This window comes from Dermochelys coriacea, chromosome 1, assembly GCF_009764565.3.
Source record: "Dermochelys coriacea isolate rDerCor1 chromosome 1, rDerCor1.pri.v4, whole genome shotgun sequence".
Taxonomy (NCBI): domain Eukaryota; kingdom Metazoa; phylum Chordata; order Testudines; family Dermochelyidae; genus Dermochelys; species Dermochelys coriacea.
The window spans coordinates 12,617,808-12,637,495 of record NC_050068.2 but is presented as its reverse complement, the minus strand read 5'-3'; the positions used below and the strand labels follow the sequence as shown (position 1 = coordinate 12,637,495).

Here is a 19,688-nt window from a genome sequence, read left to right as displayed (position 1 = left end):
GCACAATATAATCCCGAGATGAGTGGTGATTGTAGAAAACACTCGATTCTTTACATTTGACACTCACCTAGCTGGTTCTCTTACAGATAAGCTCACTGATAACAAAGCTCGTGTGCTGAGATGGGAAATCAAACGTTTACTGTGACATCCAGTAACCCTGCACGTTCCTCTCTCTTTACAAATAAATTTTCATTATAAGAATAAATGCATACAAGAGTCAGGAATCTCTCCTTGGGCTTTCCAGAGCATATGTGAAGCAATATAGATTTAAGAGGCACTGAGGCCAGGCCAGATTTTCAAAAGGGCTCAGCACCCACATCTGGGGCCAGATTTTTAAAGGCCCAGCTATTTACACATCTAAATTAAGTGGTCAGATTTTCAGCCTCCCAGCAATGGCTTTTGTTTCAATAGGCCAGATCCGAGTAGGAGTTTTGGCAATGGGCAATGGATCAAGCCCAATGGGAGCTGTTGGATGCTGAGTTCTGTCAAATCTGGCCCCATATGTCTAAGGCATAGGGTTTTCAGAATGCAAAATATACAGAAGGGGAAGGGCCACCTAATGAGATGTCCGCTAAGAAAGGGGGTTGGTTTAGTTTTCACAAGCCACCCATGTTCCCGTTGTTTTAATTTCTGCCTCCTGTTTGTTTGTTTTTTTGAACCCTAGAAATGAATTCAGACCTTGGGTAGACGTCAACAGAGTCAAGCTTATAAAAGCTAAGCCCCAGTACAAGCCCCCGGATGAGAAAGTGAGCCACGAAACCAGTTACAGCTCTCAATTCAAGGGGGAGCCCAGCAAGCCTGTACAAGCTGATAACAAATTCATTGATCGCAGGAGGATACGCAGTCTGTACAGTGAGCCCTTCCAAGAATCTTCAAAGGTGAGAAATACAGTGTAAGGGGACAAGGGCCAGCACATGTCTGCAGCAGGGCATGGCTATGAAGACTTCACAGCACTGCTTAGTTTCATTCCACTTCCCATGGCTTATTCATTTCTGGCCGGGGACCCTATTAGGAATCATTCTCTGACACCCCAGTAAGAGGTTTGGGGTGAATCCTTAGCTGGTGTAGATCAGTATAACTGCACTGAAGTCAGAGGTGGGATGCTGGATTACAACAGGTGCAAGATCTGGCCGCAGGGCAATCTCTTTGTGTTCGCATTTCCCTGATCGCTAATGAAGACTATTATTACTTGGTAAACACAAAGCTACAAATGCGTTACCTTCTTTTCTTTCACCCCAGTAACATGCTAAGGGCCAGATCCTCCGTTGGTGTAAATGGAGGTAGCTCCATTGACTTCAGTGGAGTTGCACTGATTTACAGTAGCCACGGATGGGTCTTTAAATGGATCCGATCTGTACAATTTTGGGTCTGGATTTTTTCCTTCATCCCAGAGTTTGGGGTAGTGCAGTTCTTCAAGGTGTTGTTTGGTCCTGATATAAAGAGAGACGGAGTCGGATGGGAAATTCTGCTTCCAGTGGGATTCTGAGTCTGGGAGAGAGAATGGGCTGGATCCAGGGTTTTGCTTCACACCTTCCCCTATATCATTCCAAGTCCACGCTTGGTGCTGCTGTTTCTTTTGGCAGTAGATGAGCCCCAGGCATCCCAGAAAGGAGCAGAATAAGGAGCACGCCCTCCCCGCCACCCCCAGCCGGCAGCCCCCCAAATAATGGAGCTTATAAAGCCTCAGAGGATCCTGAGACTCTTCCCCTCCCCTTTGTTCTGGGCCATCGTTTCCCTTGTCTGATCCCAAAGAAAGGCCACGCCTAATGAGATTGCAAAGCCACTCCCCAAGTCAGCCAGTCAAGGGGGTGACAAAATGTGCCCCCTGCCTCCAGCAACTGATCAGTATCCCTGCATCCTTCCGTCTTTACTCAAAACCTGGGGAGTCCAACATATCACATCAAAAAGCCCCTTTTGCTAGGCTGGCCCTAGCAGCCATTGTTCACAAGGTTGCTGAACGCTGACAGCTGTTTTCCTCAGTGGTGTCCTGACAGCCACATGCATTACAGAGACATTAGAATGAGACCTTGGACGGCATCCTTAAACAAATACAATAAGGCCCTGAATGACGTCTCCTAATGAGTAGAGAGCTCAGAGTTAGGCCACTTATTCAGCTGGCGTTAATCAGCGTAGCTCCATTGACTTCAGTGCCATTATGTCAATATACCTTGTGCAGGAGGGTCTGGCCCTTTGTACTTAGATAGCATTAGCGCCAACACTTGACTTAGGGCTTGTCTACATTACCCGCTGGATCGACGGGCAGCAATCAATCCAGCGGAAGGGTCAATTTATCGCATCTAGTCTAAACGCAATAAATTGACCGCTGAGCACTCTCCCATCAACTCCGGTACTCCACCGAGGCAAGAGACACAGGCGGAGTTGACAGGAGAGTGTCAGCAGTCAACTGACCACAGTGAAGACACCACGGTAAGTAGATCTAAGTACATTGACTTCAGCTACGTTATTCACGTAGCTGAAGTTGTGTAACTTAGATCGATTCTTCCCACCCCCTCCCCTCCAGTGTAGACTAGGCTTAATGCGTGGCAAACTGGGGTGTAAATCAAAGTCTCCGTGTAGACAAACTCTTAAATGCGGAACATAAATAAACACATATTGCCATCTCTTTGATGATGTCTCTCTCTAAATCCTGTTTTTCTACCTTTTCCTGTGTGTTTCTGTGTTGGCGGTTTGTATGTTACGTCCATCCAGGTGGAGAAGCGTAGTGTTCAGCCTTCCAAACCAAAAAAGACAACGACGAGCCATAAACCACTGAAAAAGGCCAAAGACAAGCAGATTGCATCTGGCCGGGCTGCCAAGAAAAAGAGTGCTGAGAGCTCCAGTGGGACAAAGCCAGAGGACAAGGAGAAAAGTAAAGAGATGAACAATAAATTGGCTGAGGCTAAAGAGTAAATTTCACTGCACTTTTCTCTCTTTTTTTTTTCTTTTATTAAATAAAGGCCACAAAATTAATTAGAGGCTTCTAATCTGCTTTTGTTCTGATTGTATTAGAAGCTTTTATGTTTTATTTCCAAGGAGGATTAGGAATCCTCATTTCAGAGGTCAGGTTTTTGGCTTTGCTTGTACAACACAGATCTACACAGAATGATGGGGAGAGGATGAGGAGGGTACACAGAGGATTGTAGGATTACAAAGCTTTTCAATTAATTGTGCGCTGCGAATGTATTAAAAGGCTTGTCTCTTTCCTGGGCCTGATCCTCCAGTGCTTTGATGGCATAAAGCTGCCATTTGTTCACTGGTGCAGGGAATGGGCTCAGTTCTGTTCCCAGGAGCTGATCCCATGAGGCTGAGTGTCCTTTGGAGGTGCTGAGCTTTGTCTTCTCCCATTGGCATCAACAGTATAGGAGAGGTGCTCAATATCTTGCAGGATCAGGCCCTGCAAACCTGGCATAACTCAGTGGAGTCACTCCAAGTCCACGCTTGGTGCTGCTGTTTCCCAGTACTGGGACTAAGAGCAGAATTATTCTCAGAGACATCAATGGTCATTTGGCCCAAGGAAGTGATAAAGGCTCAGATCCCTGGTAAGGAAAAATTTTGGGCTCGATCTTCAGCTGGTATAGATGGGCCATGCCCATTTACACCAGCTCAGATATGGCCCTGTGTTGCAGCAGAATGGAAAGTGAAGTAAGGCACAGAGAGAGTCCAGCTGGTTGCAAAGATTTCCTGAATGGGCTTCAGGTCAGATTCTGCAGGTTGTTCCTCCCTGTCATTTTCCAGGATCCGCATCTTTTTTATGATTTCCGATTTGTTTTGGATCTTGGTCTGATTCCTTTGTTTTTCAGATGCAGATGATATTGTATGCAACAGGAGTAGGAGGAGGTTTCAGGAATGGATTCAATTTGCAGACATGGCTTCTTTATAGGTAGCATGTAGCAAGACACCATTGTTAGCTCTGATTGCATTTTCATACACATTGCTAGGAAATTGTCACAAACACAATAGTTTTAAATATACCTGCACGTTAAGTCATGGTTGCTCATAATTGTGCGAATGGAGCCATAACTCAGTTATTGGGAGCCCTAACCTCCAATTTGGCCAAATCCTCAAGCTCTCAACTCAGTGTTTATTTTGTCCTTACTCTGGTAAATTCCCACCAATGTCAGTCTGACTCAGTAAACACAGAAGGCCTGTTTCCCAGCTGGCATCAATTGCATTGCTCTGTTGAAATCGATGGAACTATATTGATTTACCCCAGCTGTGAGTCTGGCCCAGAGTGCTGATCTCAGCATTTGGTTCACAGATTCAGCAGGAGGTAAGAGAGCTAAGTACCTTCCAGGACTGGTTTAGCTCAACAAAACTGAGACGTTGAACCACCTGGGTAATAAACCCCCAGAGCAGCTGTAGGAATCACGCCTGTTTGGCCTTGGTTAATCCTTTTTGTTATAGCTCAATCCAAGTTGCAAATTTCACTAGGCAAAAGCAACTGGGGACGACGTTAGGAGAGAGCTCCATGATCATATTGCTGTAGTGTTATTGGAAAAAGGACTATCTTGCTTCTAGAATATATTAGATTTCAGTTAAATACTTGCAAGGGTTTGTTTGTTTTTCTGGAGGTGGCGATTTCAGTTTTCAGAATCTAAATGTTTGTTATTTGGTATGTCTGAAAAATTAAAAGGGGTGCCACACTGGAAGGGTAAGAGAAGGTTTCTAAAGATTAAGGAAGTTCTATGCTATGGGAATAGCAAACTTTGTTGGCCCGAGTAATGAATACATGCAAAGTTTAGTGTGTTGTGTAATGTGTCCTGTTTGCCTTGTGCTAACAGCCTAAAGCTTTTGAGTATAAATAAGTGTAATGTTCTGAATTCAGTGGTGTATTTCCAAGTTTAGCTGTGTTAGAACTGTGTAGTATGAACTAACCAGGATGTTTTTGTGGAAAAATATATACCTCCAATATTTAGGAGGAAACCAGGGAAATCCTCCAGGAAGTAAAACTGTGGAACTGTTTGCGAATGTAATGCATTTTTGACATGCATGCTTCATGGAGAACCTCACTGAACTGTCTATAATGGTCATCACTATTCCGAGTGCTCAGAAATTGAATGGATGTTGCGCAACTGCAAACCTCAGTTCTGTCTGTAAGTGCAGAGTAGCTCAGCAAAGGGTTTAATTGAACTCATGAAAGATAACGCAGCTTGCTGTTCCTTGCATCAAAACGGATGTTTGTTAACTTTTCAGAAAGAGCTGAGCCTCAAAGACGCTGTGATTCTTGACCTGTTGACGGATGCCTCCATTCACCTTTACACTTCTCTGGCCATGTCTACACTGACAAGCTTACAGTGCCACAGCTGTACCCATACAACTGTGCTGCTGTCACAGCACTCGTGTAGCTGCATGATGCCAATAGGAAAGAGCTCTCCTGTCGCCACAATAAAACCAGCTCAACGAGTGGCAGTAGTTATGTTGGTGGGAGAATGTCTTGCCACTTATGCCGGCAAAACTTATGTCACTCCAGGAAGTGTTTTTTTCACACCCCTGAGCAACAAGACTTTGCCGATGTAAGTGCTAGTGTAGACATGGCCTCCATAACATACCTTCTTATCTCAGGTAGAGGATAGCAACAGTTAAGATGATGAAGAGTTAGAGCAGTTAAAGCATGAAAGTAGTTTACAATAGCCAGAAACACTGGCTCCCTCACACATGAGAGAGATTGTATCCATTCATTGCAGAGGATCGCACATTTTTGCCCATTAGCATCCATATTAATGCGTCACTAAGTGCCAAGTCCACTGGAAGTCAATGGGACTAAAATGGGACCCTAAGAGATTTAGCAGTAAGTCCCTTGGATAGGCCCAATTTTGTCTCTATATGTGCACACTATTGAGGGCCCCAGGCATGCATTGAAGTGCATAGTTTGGCCTGGGGATTAGTATTAGGAGATATAATAAAATCAGGTCTTAAGGTCAAACTCTTTGTTGAGTTGCACTCCATGCTAGCCCACTAACGTCAGCTGGGTTACGTGCGGCGTAACTCAGCACAGAATTTGGTCCTAGGGGCCTCATCTTGCCTTAGTTTGTGATAGAACTCCTACCAATGTCAGCTGTGTGCCTGGATCCAGGACAGTGTATAGCCCTCTGCCTGCTTTCTCGTTGCTCCCACATAATACCCACATAGTGAATTTAACATTGATCAGAAAGGAGATGAAATCTTTGCTCATTCAAGTCCACTTTGGATGTTAAGCTTGTGGCTTTAATTTGGCAAGAATTTATTCTCTGATTTTGGGTTTCCAACTGCCACAAAGGCAGTTATACTTCATTACCAACTTATCATATGTTTTGCTCTCCTGGTTAAAAAGTGTTTGCTTTATCCTTGTGAGAATTGCTATGGTTTTGACCACCTGCCTTCTTATTTTCACTGTGTCTTCTTATTGTGCTGTCACTCCCTTTTGCAAGATGGTGCTAAATGCCAACGGGCTTCTTTTTCTGGCTGCTTTGCAAATCCATCATCCACTTTCTCATCTGCAATGTTTCTGTTGTAAATACATGACTCCCATGTACTCTTGCCTTTTCGAGGCAGATAGGAAGTGTCTAATTACTATTTTGTGGCCTGGCTTTGGTTGCATATCACAAATTGTCTCTGTAATGTGTTGAGCACACCACCTCTTGGTGCTATTTCATTCTTGCTGTTAGTATGAGAATGACGAAACAAAAAGATTAATGTATAGCCAATTGATTGTGACGTGCTTGTGATCTTTGCTTGCTCAAAGGGTTTTTTTTTCCCAATGATAAATAAATGCTGAAGATGAATACCACCTTCTTGATCTTGTTTTCTCACTAAGAATCACAACTGAGTAAGTGAAGGAAGCACCCTTTCCAATGTTTTACATTGGGAGAGCCATGCTGAGTTTCATACTGCAGAGATAACAGTGAGAGGCTGCAATCTGGCTCTCTTCAGATGGCTGCTAAAGTCACATAAGCATGAACTGAGGGCTAAACATTGGCAGAGATGAAGATGGACAGCGAAGTCATGTGAATGAAGTAGGTAGTTTGGATTTTGTTTCTAATCAGTGCCGTGTTGAACGGAGGTCTCCTACTCTGTGCCCCTGTGTACAGGAGATTACTGGGCAAGATCCTCTGCTCCTTTTCTGCTGTTCGGATCACAGTCAGCCAGGCTGCAGAAACATGGCCCAATGCGGAGGAGGAGAGGCGCTCCTGCCAAGAGCATGATGGCTGAGTTATTAGCACTTGTTCCTGACATTCAGATAAAGCCACTTAAAGCCCATTGACGTCAATTGGGAGTCTTTCCATTGCCCTCAATGGATTTTGGATCAGGTCTTGAGCACAGAAACTTGCGCTCAGGGTTCTCTGACATGATCATATAAAATGAAAGCTACCCAGCGATGAACTAGCAATGGCACATCCTCAACGACAAGCCTGGAAACTCAGAATCCTACTTTCAACACCAGCGCTTGCATCCTATTGTGCCAACAGTCATATCCATGTGTTAGGAAGGGTTGGTGCCCATTCACAAGCTGGTCCATATGCATAGATGACTAGCAACAGGGGGTTTACACAGGCAGTCTATATGAAGCCAAACAATTTTTTGACCAGGGTCCATAAAATCCTTGCTAGGAAAATAGTGCATTTGTTTTGCCTGACTTTTTTTTCAGTGGTAATTACGCGACAAAGGGTTAAAAATGCATGTTGGAACATGTACTATATTGGATACATGAGGGAGGAAGAATGGTCTTATTTTGAGCAGTGGATTGGAATCCAGGACTCCTGAGTTCTGTTTCTGTGTGCCACTGATTGGGGTAAGTCACAGATTAATTTATTTGTGCCTCAGTTTACCCATCTAAAGCTAGTAATACCCACCACCAAGATGTTCTTCAGGGGCTTAATTAACTGAGTATGAAGCACTTTGAGCACCTTGGATGAAAGTTTCTGTGCAAGTGTAAAGTATTGGTATAGATAGTAATGTAAATGTAATTACTAGCTGGGAAAAAAGATGAAGGGTAGAGGGGGAAGGGGTGATATTTTGGCTTCAAGTTATGAACAGCCAGATAATTTAATTCAGCTTTTTTCATCCAGATCTGCAAGCTTCTGACTTGAATATTACCTCTATTCTCATTTAATGAATGCTACGTTAACACACCGGACCAGATCCTCAACTGGAGAAAATCATCTGTCCTTGGGCCAGATTTGTGGCTGTTGTCTGTTGGCATAGCACCATTGACTTCAGTGGCACTATGCCCATTCAGACTAGCTGAGAAACTGACCCATGTAAAAAAAAAAAGGGGTGTCCTATGTCCTACCAGATTTCACACCTATGTCTAGTCTATAAACAATCTGCTAAATATATTCCATTTCCATCAAGTGCTGAAAACAACACCGTATTCTAGCCTCAGCAACTTCTCACAGACACACACATACCAACCTGTGGTCAAGCATGACAACCATACAGCCGTAAAACATTTCAATTGCTCTAAGGGTGTCACAGCCACAGCTCTAATTTCCAGAGGTGTGTTTGCACTCAGCTAGATTGGGTAGATAGGGAAAATGTGTGTCATTAAGAGTACGCAATTTGGATGTGTTTGTAACTGTGGGAACTCATCAGAATTGTTTTCATACATCCAGCATTTATGCACCCGGATCTGACCTACCATACAATCACTGAGCACCTCTGCTTAGCATTCCAACAAGAACCTGGAGGAAACCACCATGCGCAGTGCTGGAAAACATGATTTAGAATTAGCTGTGAATTTCAAATGCTACATATATGTGAATGATACATTTTGAAGAGACTGTGTGGCCTAATCAATCAAAGACAGGCTTAAACACCAGGAACTCTTGGGGGACTAATCACAGGTCTGCCTCTGACTCACGTGTAGCATGGAGCAAGTCACTTACTGACACAATTCGTCTATCTCACAGAGGTGTTGTGGGACTGTCGGTACAAAGCTTTGAGAAGAAGCGTTATTTAAAAAGGGATGTTATGCTTTGTAGATCACTTAAAATGTGGAAAGAAAAGGAGTACTTGTGGCACCTTAGAGACTAACAAATTTATTAGAGCATAAGCTTTCGTGAGCTACAATTTTCCACCAAATGCATCCGATGAAGTGAGCTGTAGCTCACAAAAGCTTATGCTCTAATAAATTTGTTAGTTTCTAAGGTGCCACAAGTACTCCTTTTCTTTTTGCGAATACAGACTAACACGGCTGCTACTCTGAAACCTGTTAAAATGTGGAGACACACACCAGAATGAGCACAGTGTTGGATATGAACTTAGGGGAGAAAAGATTAAAAAGAATTGAAATGTATAAATTAAAACAATCAATGGTCAACTTTACTTCACTACACCCTCAGAAACTGAATGTTTGAGGTTGGCTTGAGCTACCAGTAGCTGGCCAGTCAGAAAATGGTTAAATCTGACAAAATACACTAGATTTCCCTTCACAATTGGCTATTTTTAGATTGCCTGGTTGGCTAAGACGTGGTTTTGGATTGAGATATTCCAAGTTGTGTGTCTAAATCTCCAGATCATCTTTGAAAATCTCAAATTTTTAAACTAATCAGTCCCAATTCCTGACTGTTAAAGTCAAAGTAATTCAAGAATATATCTCACTGGTTGATGTGCTACCCGCAGAGATGAGTCCTGTCTTTTGTGTCTCAATATTGTAGGCATTAGGATATATTGGGTCATCTGCCACTGCCAAAGAGAACAGGAATGTCAAGGCAGAAGTCTCTGACATTGCTGGTGTTTCCCAGTGTCCTAGAAATAATTGTGTTCTTCTTTCAACAACTGCAGCATCAGAAACTAAAGAACTATACTGGAACAAGAAATTTTCTCTAAGTGTGGACTTGAATATATTCTAGCATTGAGTGCTAAGAATATTATCCCCAGTGCTGTAGCAAAATACCCTGGTGCTTCCATCTTCCAAACGTCAGACCTCAGGTGGCCAAGATCTGGCTATCTGCAGTAGCTACTTGGTAAGTCTGATTTAACTGTGGGTTTAAGGGCCCAATCATATAGATCCTTACTCATGTGAGTAAATCTATTGAAATTACTAGGATTACTCACGAGTAAAGGTTTGCAAGAAGGGGTAATAAACCTCTGATATTTGATGACTGGTGGCTCATGGTGAAGTGTGGAGATTCCTTGTAAACAACATGGATTTCTGTTTCAGGCTGCCTTTTGAAAAGCTACCTACCCAATGAATGTCAGAATGGAGGACATGTGAGACTCATGACAAATCTGTGCATGGATTGAAAGGATCTTTGGGTGTTTCAAATGCCAGCTCGCTCTACGGAGAGGCTGCTGCATAAAGCGAGCTACAGGATGGAGATGTCTATACTCTCTCAGAAGACAGTGGCTAAGAAGGCAAAGTAAACATAAGCAACAGCTGGAAGGAATGTTTGCCAGCCAAGAGAAAATTCATTTCCAATAAACATTTGTTGAGATTTGAAACTACTTTGTTGTCATCATGATACCCCATGATCTCCCACCCACATCAGCTTTTAAAGCAAATTGTCTGGTGTAGTAGTGGCCTTTCTTCACATCTTCCTTGGCCAGCAAGACACTGTTGCATGGGATGTGTGGGTTGCCTTGCTCCATTCTATTAGAGTAGGCCCCTTGCCCATACACTGAAACTCACTGGGTTCCTTACTGAGCTGAAAGGGCCAAGTAAATCCTGGGAGCTGGCGTCATCCCAAAAGGCCCGGCTTTGCACTGTGCTTTTCCATCTCAGCAGCAGGTGTTGCGGGTAGGGCAGGGAGAGGCGGCTGCAGATCAGAACAGGGCTGTGCATGTGCAGTTTTGAATCTGCTTTCAGTGCTGCGGTCTACTGTGCGGCGAGATGCTGCTCACACTGCACCTGAATCCCCCGTCCTGCTAGCTGACTGTCTGTGGCGATCTCCTCTCACTGGGGCAGCCTAGGTACCCCAGGACCCTCTCAGGACAGACTGTGGCTCAACCACCCTTCAGAGAGAAGAAGGGTCACCTCTACCTTTGTCATTGCACGCTGCTTCCCCTTTTGCTCTCCGTGCTCCTCTCTCATTCCCCTCCACATTCTTCACTCTCCGTCGTTTTGGGAGGGTGTTGTCGTGCAGCCCCTCCCACACCCTTAAACCTCTCCCACTTCCCATTAAGTGCCTCCTCCTTCAAAGCCCTCCTGAAAACCTGCCTCTGACAGGAATCCCTCCACCGTCCCCACGCCCTCCCCGAGCGCCTGTCTTGTGCCTTGCCTTGTCTCTTGTGCAGTGTAAGCTCGTCGGGGCTTCCTTGAGCTTATATGTCTGTCGCTACGCAACTGGTGAGAATAAATAATGATCCCTCACCTCTCAAGGGCCCCACTTCCCTCTCTGTCTGTCGTACGGCTTCGGCACCCCCGTCTCCAGTCTGCCAGAGCACCGACTGTCTGGCCTGGTTACCTGGGCAGCAGTTGGCCTCATTGCTATGTCTATCGTAGCAGCCTTTTGGGATTGCTATGCTTGTGTTTCCGCTCCCTCCCACACCTCTCTCTTACAGCAGCGGGGAACCCCACTCGGCCCGGTCCTTTCTGCACAGGCGTGGCCCCCTTCAGCGCTGTAGTGTGACCCTCTGCCTTTGCAGGGCTGGTGCTGCTGGCAGAACCTGGGGCTCCGTGCAGAGGAATTCGTTGGGGCGCCTGAATTTTCATAGGACTGTGCAGCCCTGGGAGCTGTGGAGGCTGGGAAAGAGCTCGCATAGCCCAGAAGGGCAGAGAAAGCTGCAGAAGCCGCAACAGCAGCAGATGTCAACGCAACGGCCTTTCCTAGCAGAACGGAGAAAGCAGCAGGAGCCACGTCAAAAGCGGCATCAGTGGGCATCAAAGCAGACGTCTTTTCCAGAGGAAGCTGCAGAGGCTGGATCAGCAGCAGGAGACGTTTCAAGGGTGGATTTCTACAGGGCTGTTTGCAGCCTGAGTCTGGACGACAGCCTGATTGTTCTGGTTTGCACCGCTCATCTTTGGCCTGCCCTTGTGAGGGGCAGAGCAGGGACTGCATTGAGACGGACAGAGTCACAGCTCAAACCTTGCTTCTCAATTCCTACAGCATCCCACCACAAAATATTCTATGAGGAGGGTAGGGGTAGCAATGCATATATGCACTCACTGAACTGCTACCCATCACCACACTCTGCTCCTAATGACCTCCAGCTGGAGACCTGCCATTGCGTACAATGGGATCACTGGGTGCAGTTAGCAGTAAAAACAGAAAAAGAGCAGCATGTTAGTAAAAGACTGGAGGAGGAACAATGGGAGCCTGCCAGTCACCACTGAAAAGGTTTCCTTCAGGAAATGTACTAGTGTGTGACATCATAACATAGTGCCAGCTACAGCCACGCGAGCAAGGCAGAGACAATGTATGGCATGAGGCGCATGAGGTAGCTGGAAGGCTCGAAGGGGAGAGAAGGCAGAGATGTGTGGCGAGAGGCAGGCCACTATGAAGGACAGATCTGTTCCCCTTAGTTCTGATGATAGCGCTCATACAGGGCCAGTTTCTTGATGCCCTTCCTCTCACTCAGTACTAAATGACTCTGCATTGAAATCAATGGGATTGCTAGGAGGGTAATGGACTATCCACTGTGAGACAGGGTATCAGGATCTAACACCTCCCAACCCTCATGCTTTACCTGTCTGGTGCTGCGCTCAATCCACCAGTGCAATGCAAAGGCATGAGGCCCTGTATTTACAAAGCTCTTGAAATATTACCTAGTTAATGCTCACACTTCTCAGAAGAGGCAAGGGAAGCATGGTATTACTCTCCCCATTCTACGTATGAGCCACAGAGAGGCTAAGGCCTAGACCCTCCAACCTATTTGGGTGCCTAGCTCCCATTGAAATTAATGGGAGGTAGGTGTCTAAATATCTTGAGGATCTAGGCCTAAGTGATGCACTTGAGGCTTCACAGCAAGACATTTGGAGACCTGGGATTGCAATTTAACTTAATTAGAATTTAGCTCAACCAGAAGTTATGGGCTTGGGACAGAGTTTACTGAGTGAGGTTCTTTAGTCTGTGCCAGGCAGGAGCTCAGACGCGATGGCCATAATGGTCCCTTCTGGCTGAATCTAGGAACTTATGAGTGCCCATCTTCATGCTCAGTCCACTAGACCTCACTGCCTCTATCCGTCAGTGTCTTAGTCACTTCCCCGCATGTGTGTTCTCTTTTCTAACACGGCAGATGCCACAAAATTGGATCCTTCATTGAGGAGGAGGAAGGTGACCAAGGGCTAGATTCACAGAGACGTGGGCACCTAGCTGCCTCTTAAGGCACCTGAGGCCAACATTTAGGTGTCACTGACATTTACAAACCACCACTCAGCTGACACTGTAGGCCCTGGGTGCCTAAAGTTCTGCAGGTGGGCAAGCACAAAGCCGCCTAGGTCCTGCTGTCACCAAGCTACTGGGAGCCCTTGTTCACACCTAAGCCCTGGAAAAATGATCAAACTAGGCATTCCCCCACTTCTCTCGTCTGTGGGCCATGATCTGGTCGGGGTGCTCAGAACATACCTCACCTGCACACATAGCCAGGAGCAGGCACTTAGGGGGCTGGCTGCGGTATGTGTCTGTCCGAGTGAGGGCACTCATCTGGGGTGTGGGATATCCAGGTTTGAATCCCTGATTTAGTTCAGGGACTTAAACCCGAGTCTTCTGCCTCCCCAGTGAGTGACTAACCACAGGGCGGTGGCTATAATGGGCTTGCTTGCATGCGTGCTGCCTCCCAGCTCCTCTTCTGCATTTCCTACTGCCTAGCATAGGTGGCTCCCTACTCAGCATCCTGCCTTCTGTGAGACCCTTTCTTCGGCGCCCCACTGTGCCCAGGGGGAGCCTGGGCGCATAACGTGGGGCTGAGGGTTCCACTGGACAGCAGGATGCCTAGGTATTAATTGGCTAAGCCACTGTTATGAGTCTAGCCCCGGGTTCATGATGACATGAGCAGAGCAGGCATCTAGGCAAATGAATGATGTGCAATGCAGGGGCAGATCTTCAGCTGGTGTAAGTGGAGTGGAGCTATGCCCACTGACACCAGCTGAGCATCAGGCCCTTAGGATAAACCAATGTACAGGAGTGAAGAAGCTAGGAACAAAAACTCCAGGGCCCAAATGGAGCAAGAACATGCATGGGCCCTGGTTCTTCTTCTGGCAAGCGCTGGATACCAGCACTTCTCCTTAATACAAATTCTTAGCAGCTCAGTCCTTGTTTACCAAAGATGAACCTTAGTTACAAATCATAGCAGTTTGCATCCAGCTCTTTTTCATCCAAAGCTCTCAAAGTACTTCACAAAGGTGGCAAAATCTCATATCCCTAATATACTGAGGCACCAAATGGTTAAGTGACTTTCCCTAAGTGAGTCAGCATCAGAGCTAGGATGAGAAGCTAGGTCCTTTGCCTCCTAGGTTCATGCCCAACGCATAGCGCTGGATCTGGCCCACTGTTTTTAATGGAGCTATGCCCATTCTAAACACATTTACACCAGTGCAAACCAGGATGAGGTGTGCCACTGAGCTCACTAGTGTGACACCAGCATAGTGGTGATGTAAGGGAGAAGAATGAGGAGGAGGTGGGCTCCCATCTCTGGGTTCCATAACTTGGAAGGAGGGGAGCCCAACGCCTATGGACAAATGGAGTCAGTGGGCCTTTAGGCCCACAGCACCTCTCCATCGAGCCCAGTCAGTTTAGGGCACTCAACTGAGTGCCTTGGGGCATGTCTGCACTGCAGCTGGGAGCCAGCCTCTCTGCCTGGGGTCACAGCCTCCTGTTAGCACACGAGGGGTTCTGTCCATGACATACAGTATCTCAGTCTGTTGTTTAAATCTGTTAAATGCTGGCCAGTTGTTAAGACGCCTGACAATTCACTATTAAACCCCTGCATTTCTTGCCAGATCTCTTTCCCAAGCTGCCTGCAACCAGAGTTATGAGCTGCTGCCTAGCATCCATCCCGTCCTTAGGGCACCGATCTGTCACCTTGTCATAGCACATCATTAATTTCTGCTGCAAACTTGGTGAGACCCCAGTTTTGTTGGACGATACGTTGTCACAGACGGTCCGTGAGAGTGCAAAGAACTTCAGATAAGTGCCTCGCCTGGCTGAGAGAACAGGAATTTTTACACACAGTCTATAAATTAAGACAGTTTTACTTCAGGAGCTGGCTTTTCTTTCAAACCACCTCTTGTTCTGAGGATAGATAGTTCACCTTCTTGACTCACTTTGCCCAGGTCCACTGAACATGATCCAGTTGGTTGTTTTGCGTGTACTGGACAATGTAGGGGTTGTGGGGGATGTTTTGTTTCTTGTGTCCATCCTTGAGTAGGGATTTCGCAGGGAATTAATGCAGCCTCCCCCTCCCCCATTTTAGTGCCTGCTCTGAATGAGCTTTATTTGAAATGACTATCACACCATTATTTTTATTTCAGGTTTCTCATGAAGGATGCCAAAGAAGCGGGAGGCGGGAGCCTGGTGGACCTTTTCTCCTCTAGGAGGCTGGTGCATAGCCTGCTGGGACATTCCCATCTCATGGCCATTCAGTGGCTTACATGAAAGAAGCTGGTGGTCTCAGCTCAGCTCCTAGGGGAGAACTGTTCACAGCACAAGTGCTGCATGGGGGCATGGAGACTGAAAGGCCCTCTCAGCCCTAGTGTGGATTGCTAGGGTGTCCGCTGACACATTCCCAGAATACTGAGCATTCTGGTACTGCTGGGAATGGCAGAGGCCTGCCCCGCCGGCGCAACCTTGCCCCCGCTGGCCTGCCTTCACATGCACGGTGTGTACAAGGTCACGCCACACAGAGAGGACACCATTTTGAAGAGCACGCCCCTCCATCCACTGCCAGCGTGGCCTCTTCAAAATGGCATCCTCAACCGATACTGGACAAAACCAGGTCCGGTTTTGTCTCAGTACCGGTCAAGGGACAAACCACCCAAAAAGAGGACTGTCCAGATTAAATACAGATGAATAGCCTGCCCATGTGTTGCTGGATGAGGCATATTTGCTTAGGGTGATGCAGGGGAACTTGCATTGCTGTTCTTGTTCTATGCCAAGAGGACTTTGGCCTCCAAGGGTATGTTTACACTGCATCTTGGAGAAAGCCTTAGAGCCTGGGTTCACAGACTCATGCGAGCACCTTCAAAATCGCTGTGTAGACATTGCTTTGATGGTGCACCTTGGGCTGGAGCTCAGGCTCTGAACCCCACCTCTGGCTTCAGAGCCCCAGCACAAACCACTGTGTCTACACAGCTAACTTTAGCATGTTAATAGGAGTCTGTGGGCCCAGGCTGGGAGGCTGGCTCCTAGATGCAGCGTAAATATGCCCCAAGGCCCTCAGTGCAGCGCCTTAACCTGTCTGGTCCAGGCGGGGCACTGCTGTAGGCCTGACACTCCCACTGACTCCATTGTCCTTAAGTATTGGGCTCACCTCCTTCTTGGGGTCCCCTCCTCCCAAGTTATGGCCAGCTCTCAACTCTCTCACTGCGCACCCCTGGCCTCTGTAGAAAGCCAGTTGTGTTACCATCTTGCTCCCTGCTCCATGACTGCTCCGTGGAGTGGGGAAGTGCCCACAGGCCCCCTACCAATATGTTCTGGCAGAAAAATCCACCCTGCTGCAAGTGTGGAGATCAGGTAAACCCTGGACACATGAGTGAGATTGTCCCTAGCTGAGCAGCTCCCAGTCCAGGTTCTTGCCTGAACTGGCATATAGCCTCTTGCAGGGAAAGTTGCGCTCACAGGCTGCAAACAAGGATTGCACTGGATTCGATCAGATGGACAGACACTACTGTTCCTACACTCACATGGGCAGGGCGCTGGCCACAAAATCCACCCTGCTTTTTAATCCCCAACTGTCATCTGTCTGTACATATGGCCAGAGCCTGTATATGAGTCTCATTGAAAAAGGCAACGCAGTTCCCAGATATTTCAAATGGCTGCCAGCAGCCATTTCAAATGGCTGCCAGCAGCCATTTCAAATCTGGCCAGGATTCCACCCGCATCTCCGTTCTGCCTCTGTGACCTCAGAGAGCCCTTTCCACCCACTGCATCTCTCCCTTCCCATACTCCTCCCCAGCCCCAGAAATCCCCCTTCCATTTCCTTACTGACCAACATGGATCCCATCCATTACCTTTCCTGACCCCATAGATCCTTCCTTCCAGCTCTCACCTGCTGTACGCCAACCCTGCAGACCTTCTCCTTTCCCCTCCAGGGGCCAATCTGCCTCCTGCCCTGATCTCCCTTAGCTTGTTCCCCCACCATCCTCCCTGATTCCAGGATCCTCTCCCCTCCTGCTTCCACTTGCTACCTGCGCTGACCCCAGGCATGTAGCATCTCCTACTATGGTCCCCATGGACTGTCCCCCTTAGCACATGGGCTCAGCACCTCAGCTGCTTACATCAGCATCGACTCCTATGGAATCAGCTGGCCCCGTGGAGCACTAATCAATACCGATGCCCAACATCTGGGTCCCCCCCCCCCAAAAAAACAGGATCTGTCATCATGGGCGGTGGGTATAATAGGTCAGGGGAGACTAAGCCTCCTCTGGCACAGCCACCTCTGACCCGCTGCCAGATGCTTGGCCCATTGTGGCCCAGCCTGCGCTCCGCCTCTTCCCCTCCCTGCTCCAGCCTTCCCCACCGCCCACCACTGCTTTGTGAGTCTGTCCCTCCTCTCCTTCACTCCACCGACCCCTCTCCAGAGGTTGCTGCTGCTCGCCACATCCCTCCTCTCCTTCACCCCGTCCCCTGTGGGGACTGGGGGTGAGGAGGTACACAGCAAGCGGCGGGACTGTCTTGTGGGATAGAGGGTGAGGAGGGAAGAAGACAAGTGGTGGATGGTGGGGGTCTTGTGGGGTTGGAAGGGTGAGGAGGGACGTGGTGGGCAGGGGAGTCTTGCAGGGGTAGGGGGGTAAGGAGGGAACACGATGACCGGTGGATGGTGGGGGTCTCACGGGGGAGGTGAGGAGGGACGTGGTTGGGGGGGTCATGCAGGGGTGGGGAGGTGAGAAGCTATGCAGCGAGTGGTGGGTAGGGGGGGTCTTGAGAGGGGTGGGGAGGTGAGGAGGGACGCAGCGAGTGGCAGGCAGGGGGGGTCTTGCAAGGAGGCGGGGTGGAGGAGAGGAGGGACACGGTAAGCAGCAGTGGGGGGGAGGCTGAGTGGGGATGGGGAGGGGTCTGGGGCAGAGTGGGGGACAGAGAGCTAGCCCCCAGGAGAAGCTTCACCCACCAACCATGTCTGTCATTTCCCTTGGATTGCTGAATTTACATATGAAAGATGTTGGCAGAGTGGAATCCTCGTAGGGTGAGCAGAAGTCCCGATATTATTGGGACCGTTCCAATATTAGGGCCTTTGTCTTACATATGCAACTATACCCCCATTTCCCCACGCCCAAAAGAAAGTGTCCCGATTTTTCACATTTGCTATCTTCTTACCCTAAACCATGGGCTGTATTGTTCAGGCAGCTGCTGTTTGGTAAAGCCAATCATTTTAATGGCACGGCAGGATCCAAGCACTTCAGGAGTCCTTAAGAAGCTCAGGGCAGACAAGTCACCCCTTAATTTATAGCACACAGCTCCCTTATGTTACAGGGCATTCACGGCTCGCTTTGAGGGAAAGACACTGCTTATTTGTTGTAGAATTTTACAGTGAGACACCCTTTGACTGCCTATGCAGGTTATAATCAATTGGCAAACATTTTTCATAGCCGATTTGTGGCTTCCCATTGGGCCTGATACTGTTTGTGCCCAAACCCAGAGTAAGTCTGCTGAAGTCAATGAATTTTCAGGTGCAGTAAAACCAGTGCACGGGCCTGACCCAAAGCCCAGTGAAGTATATGGAAAGACATCCATCGACTTCAATGAGCTTTAGATCAGTCCCTAAATGAGAGCAGAATCAGGCCCATCATCAGTACGGTGAACGTATGAACTATTTATTGGGTTTATAATAAATGAATGTACTCCATGCAGTGATTCACTGCTAGGTCAATACAAATTGGCGAGGGGCGGGGGGCATGTTCTGTGGTCTTTGATCACCGGTTCAGTCTAGCAGCTGTGGAATGACTCTCTTTTTCTGCTTGCAGGACCCTCGATAAAGCCACCAGTGCTACAGACCAGGAACCAAGTACCTTAGCCCAGGACCCACCTACATGAAGTGAAGCACTTCATTCTGAGTGGCGGATGGGACAAACACGTAGCCTGCATGAAACGTGTATCGTCCTATGGCATACAATAAAAATGGTGAACTGCTTGGAATGGGATCTTCTGTTGCCCATCAGTCACTGAAACGTTACTTCTATCAGCATCATTTATTTTACTTGGTCGTGATAGGATTGATATTTGGTTGAGCAGGGAAAGCCAATGGGTCTGATGCTCCCTTCGCTTACACTAGTGAAATGCCACTGATTTCAGCTGAGGTACTTTGGCTGATATTGGCTGATGGGAGACAGACTCGTGCAGGTATCATATTGGATTTTAAGGCTTATCCTAGGAGCCTAATTGCCAGTGTCAGCAGTTCTTTTTGTAATCCTTAAAGGATTAATGCCATATAATTTCTTAACTGATGTTTAAAAACCAGCATTTGGATGCCATTTGATTAAGAAGGTTGTATACAATATTTAACAGGAAGATAGAATTCTTTGCCTTTATTTTGAAGTTAAGAGCATCTTATACTTTTTAAGGCCAACACAAGTCCTAAACACTAGAGCAGGGTGAACTTTTTTGGTGGAAAAGTGA

At 47.3% G+C, this 19,688-nt stretch overlaps 1 protein-coding gene across 5 annotated transcripts in view; it reads left to right on the top strand.

The window, feature by feature from the left end:
* Positions 1-19,227, top strand: part of MAP6 (microtubule associated protein 6) — an 84,457-nt gene extending 65,230 nt beyond the window's left edge. For 2 of the 5 annotated variants that reach the window (XM_038402421.2, XM_038402411.2), the window contains exons 3-5: positions 665-878; positions 2,710-2,906; positions 19,037-19,227. In XM_038402421.2, the coding sequence (XP_038258349.1) occupies positions 665-878; positions 2,710-2,906; positions 19,037-19,106 (481 nt within the window). In that variant the 3' untranslated portion in view covers positions 19,107-19,227. Of the gene's footprint in view, positions 1-664; positions 879-2,709; positions 2,907-14,857; positions 15,106-19,036 lie in introns of those variants that run through there. The other 3 variants (XM_043504053.1, XM_038402457.2, XM_038402447.2) reach the window with 2 other exon arrangements.
* The last annotated feature ends 461 nt before the right edge of the window (positions 19,228-19,688 follow it).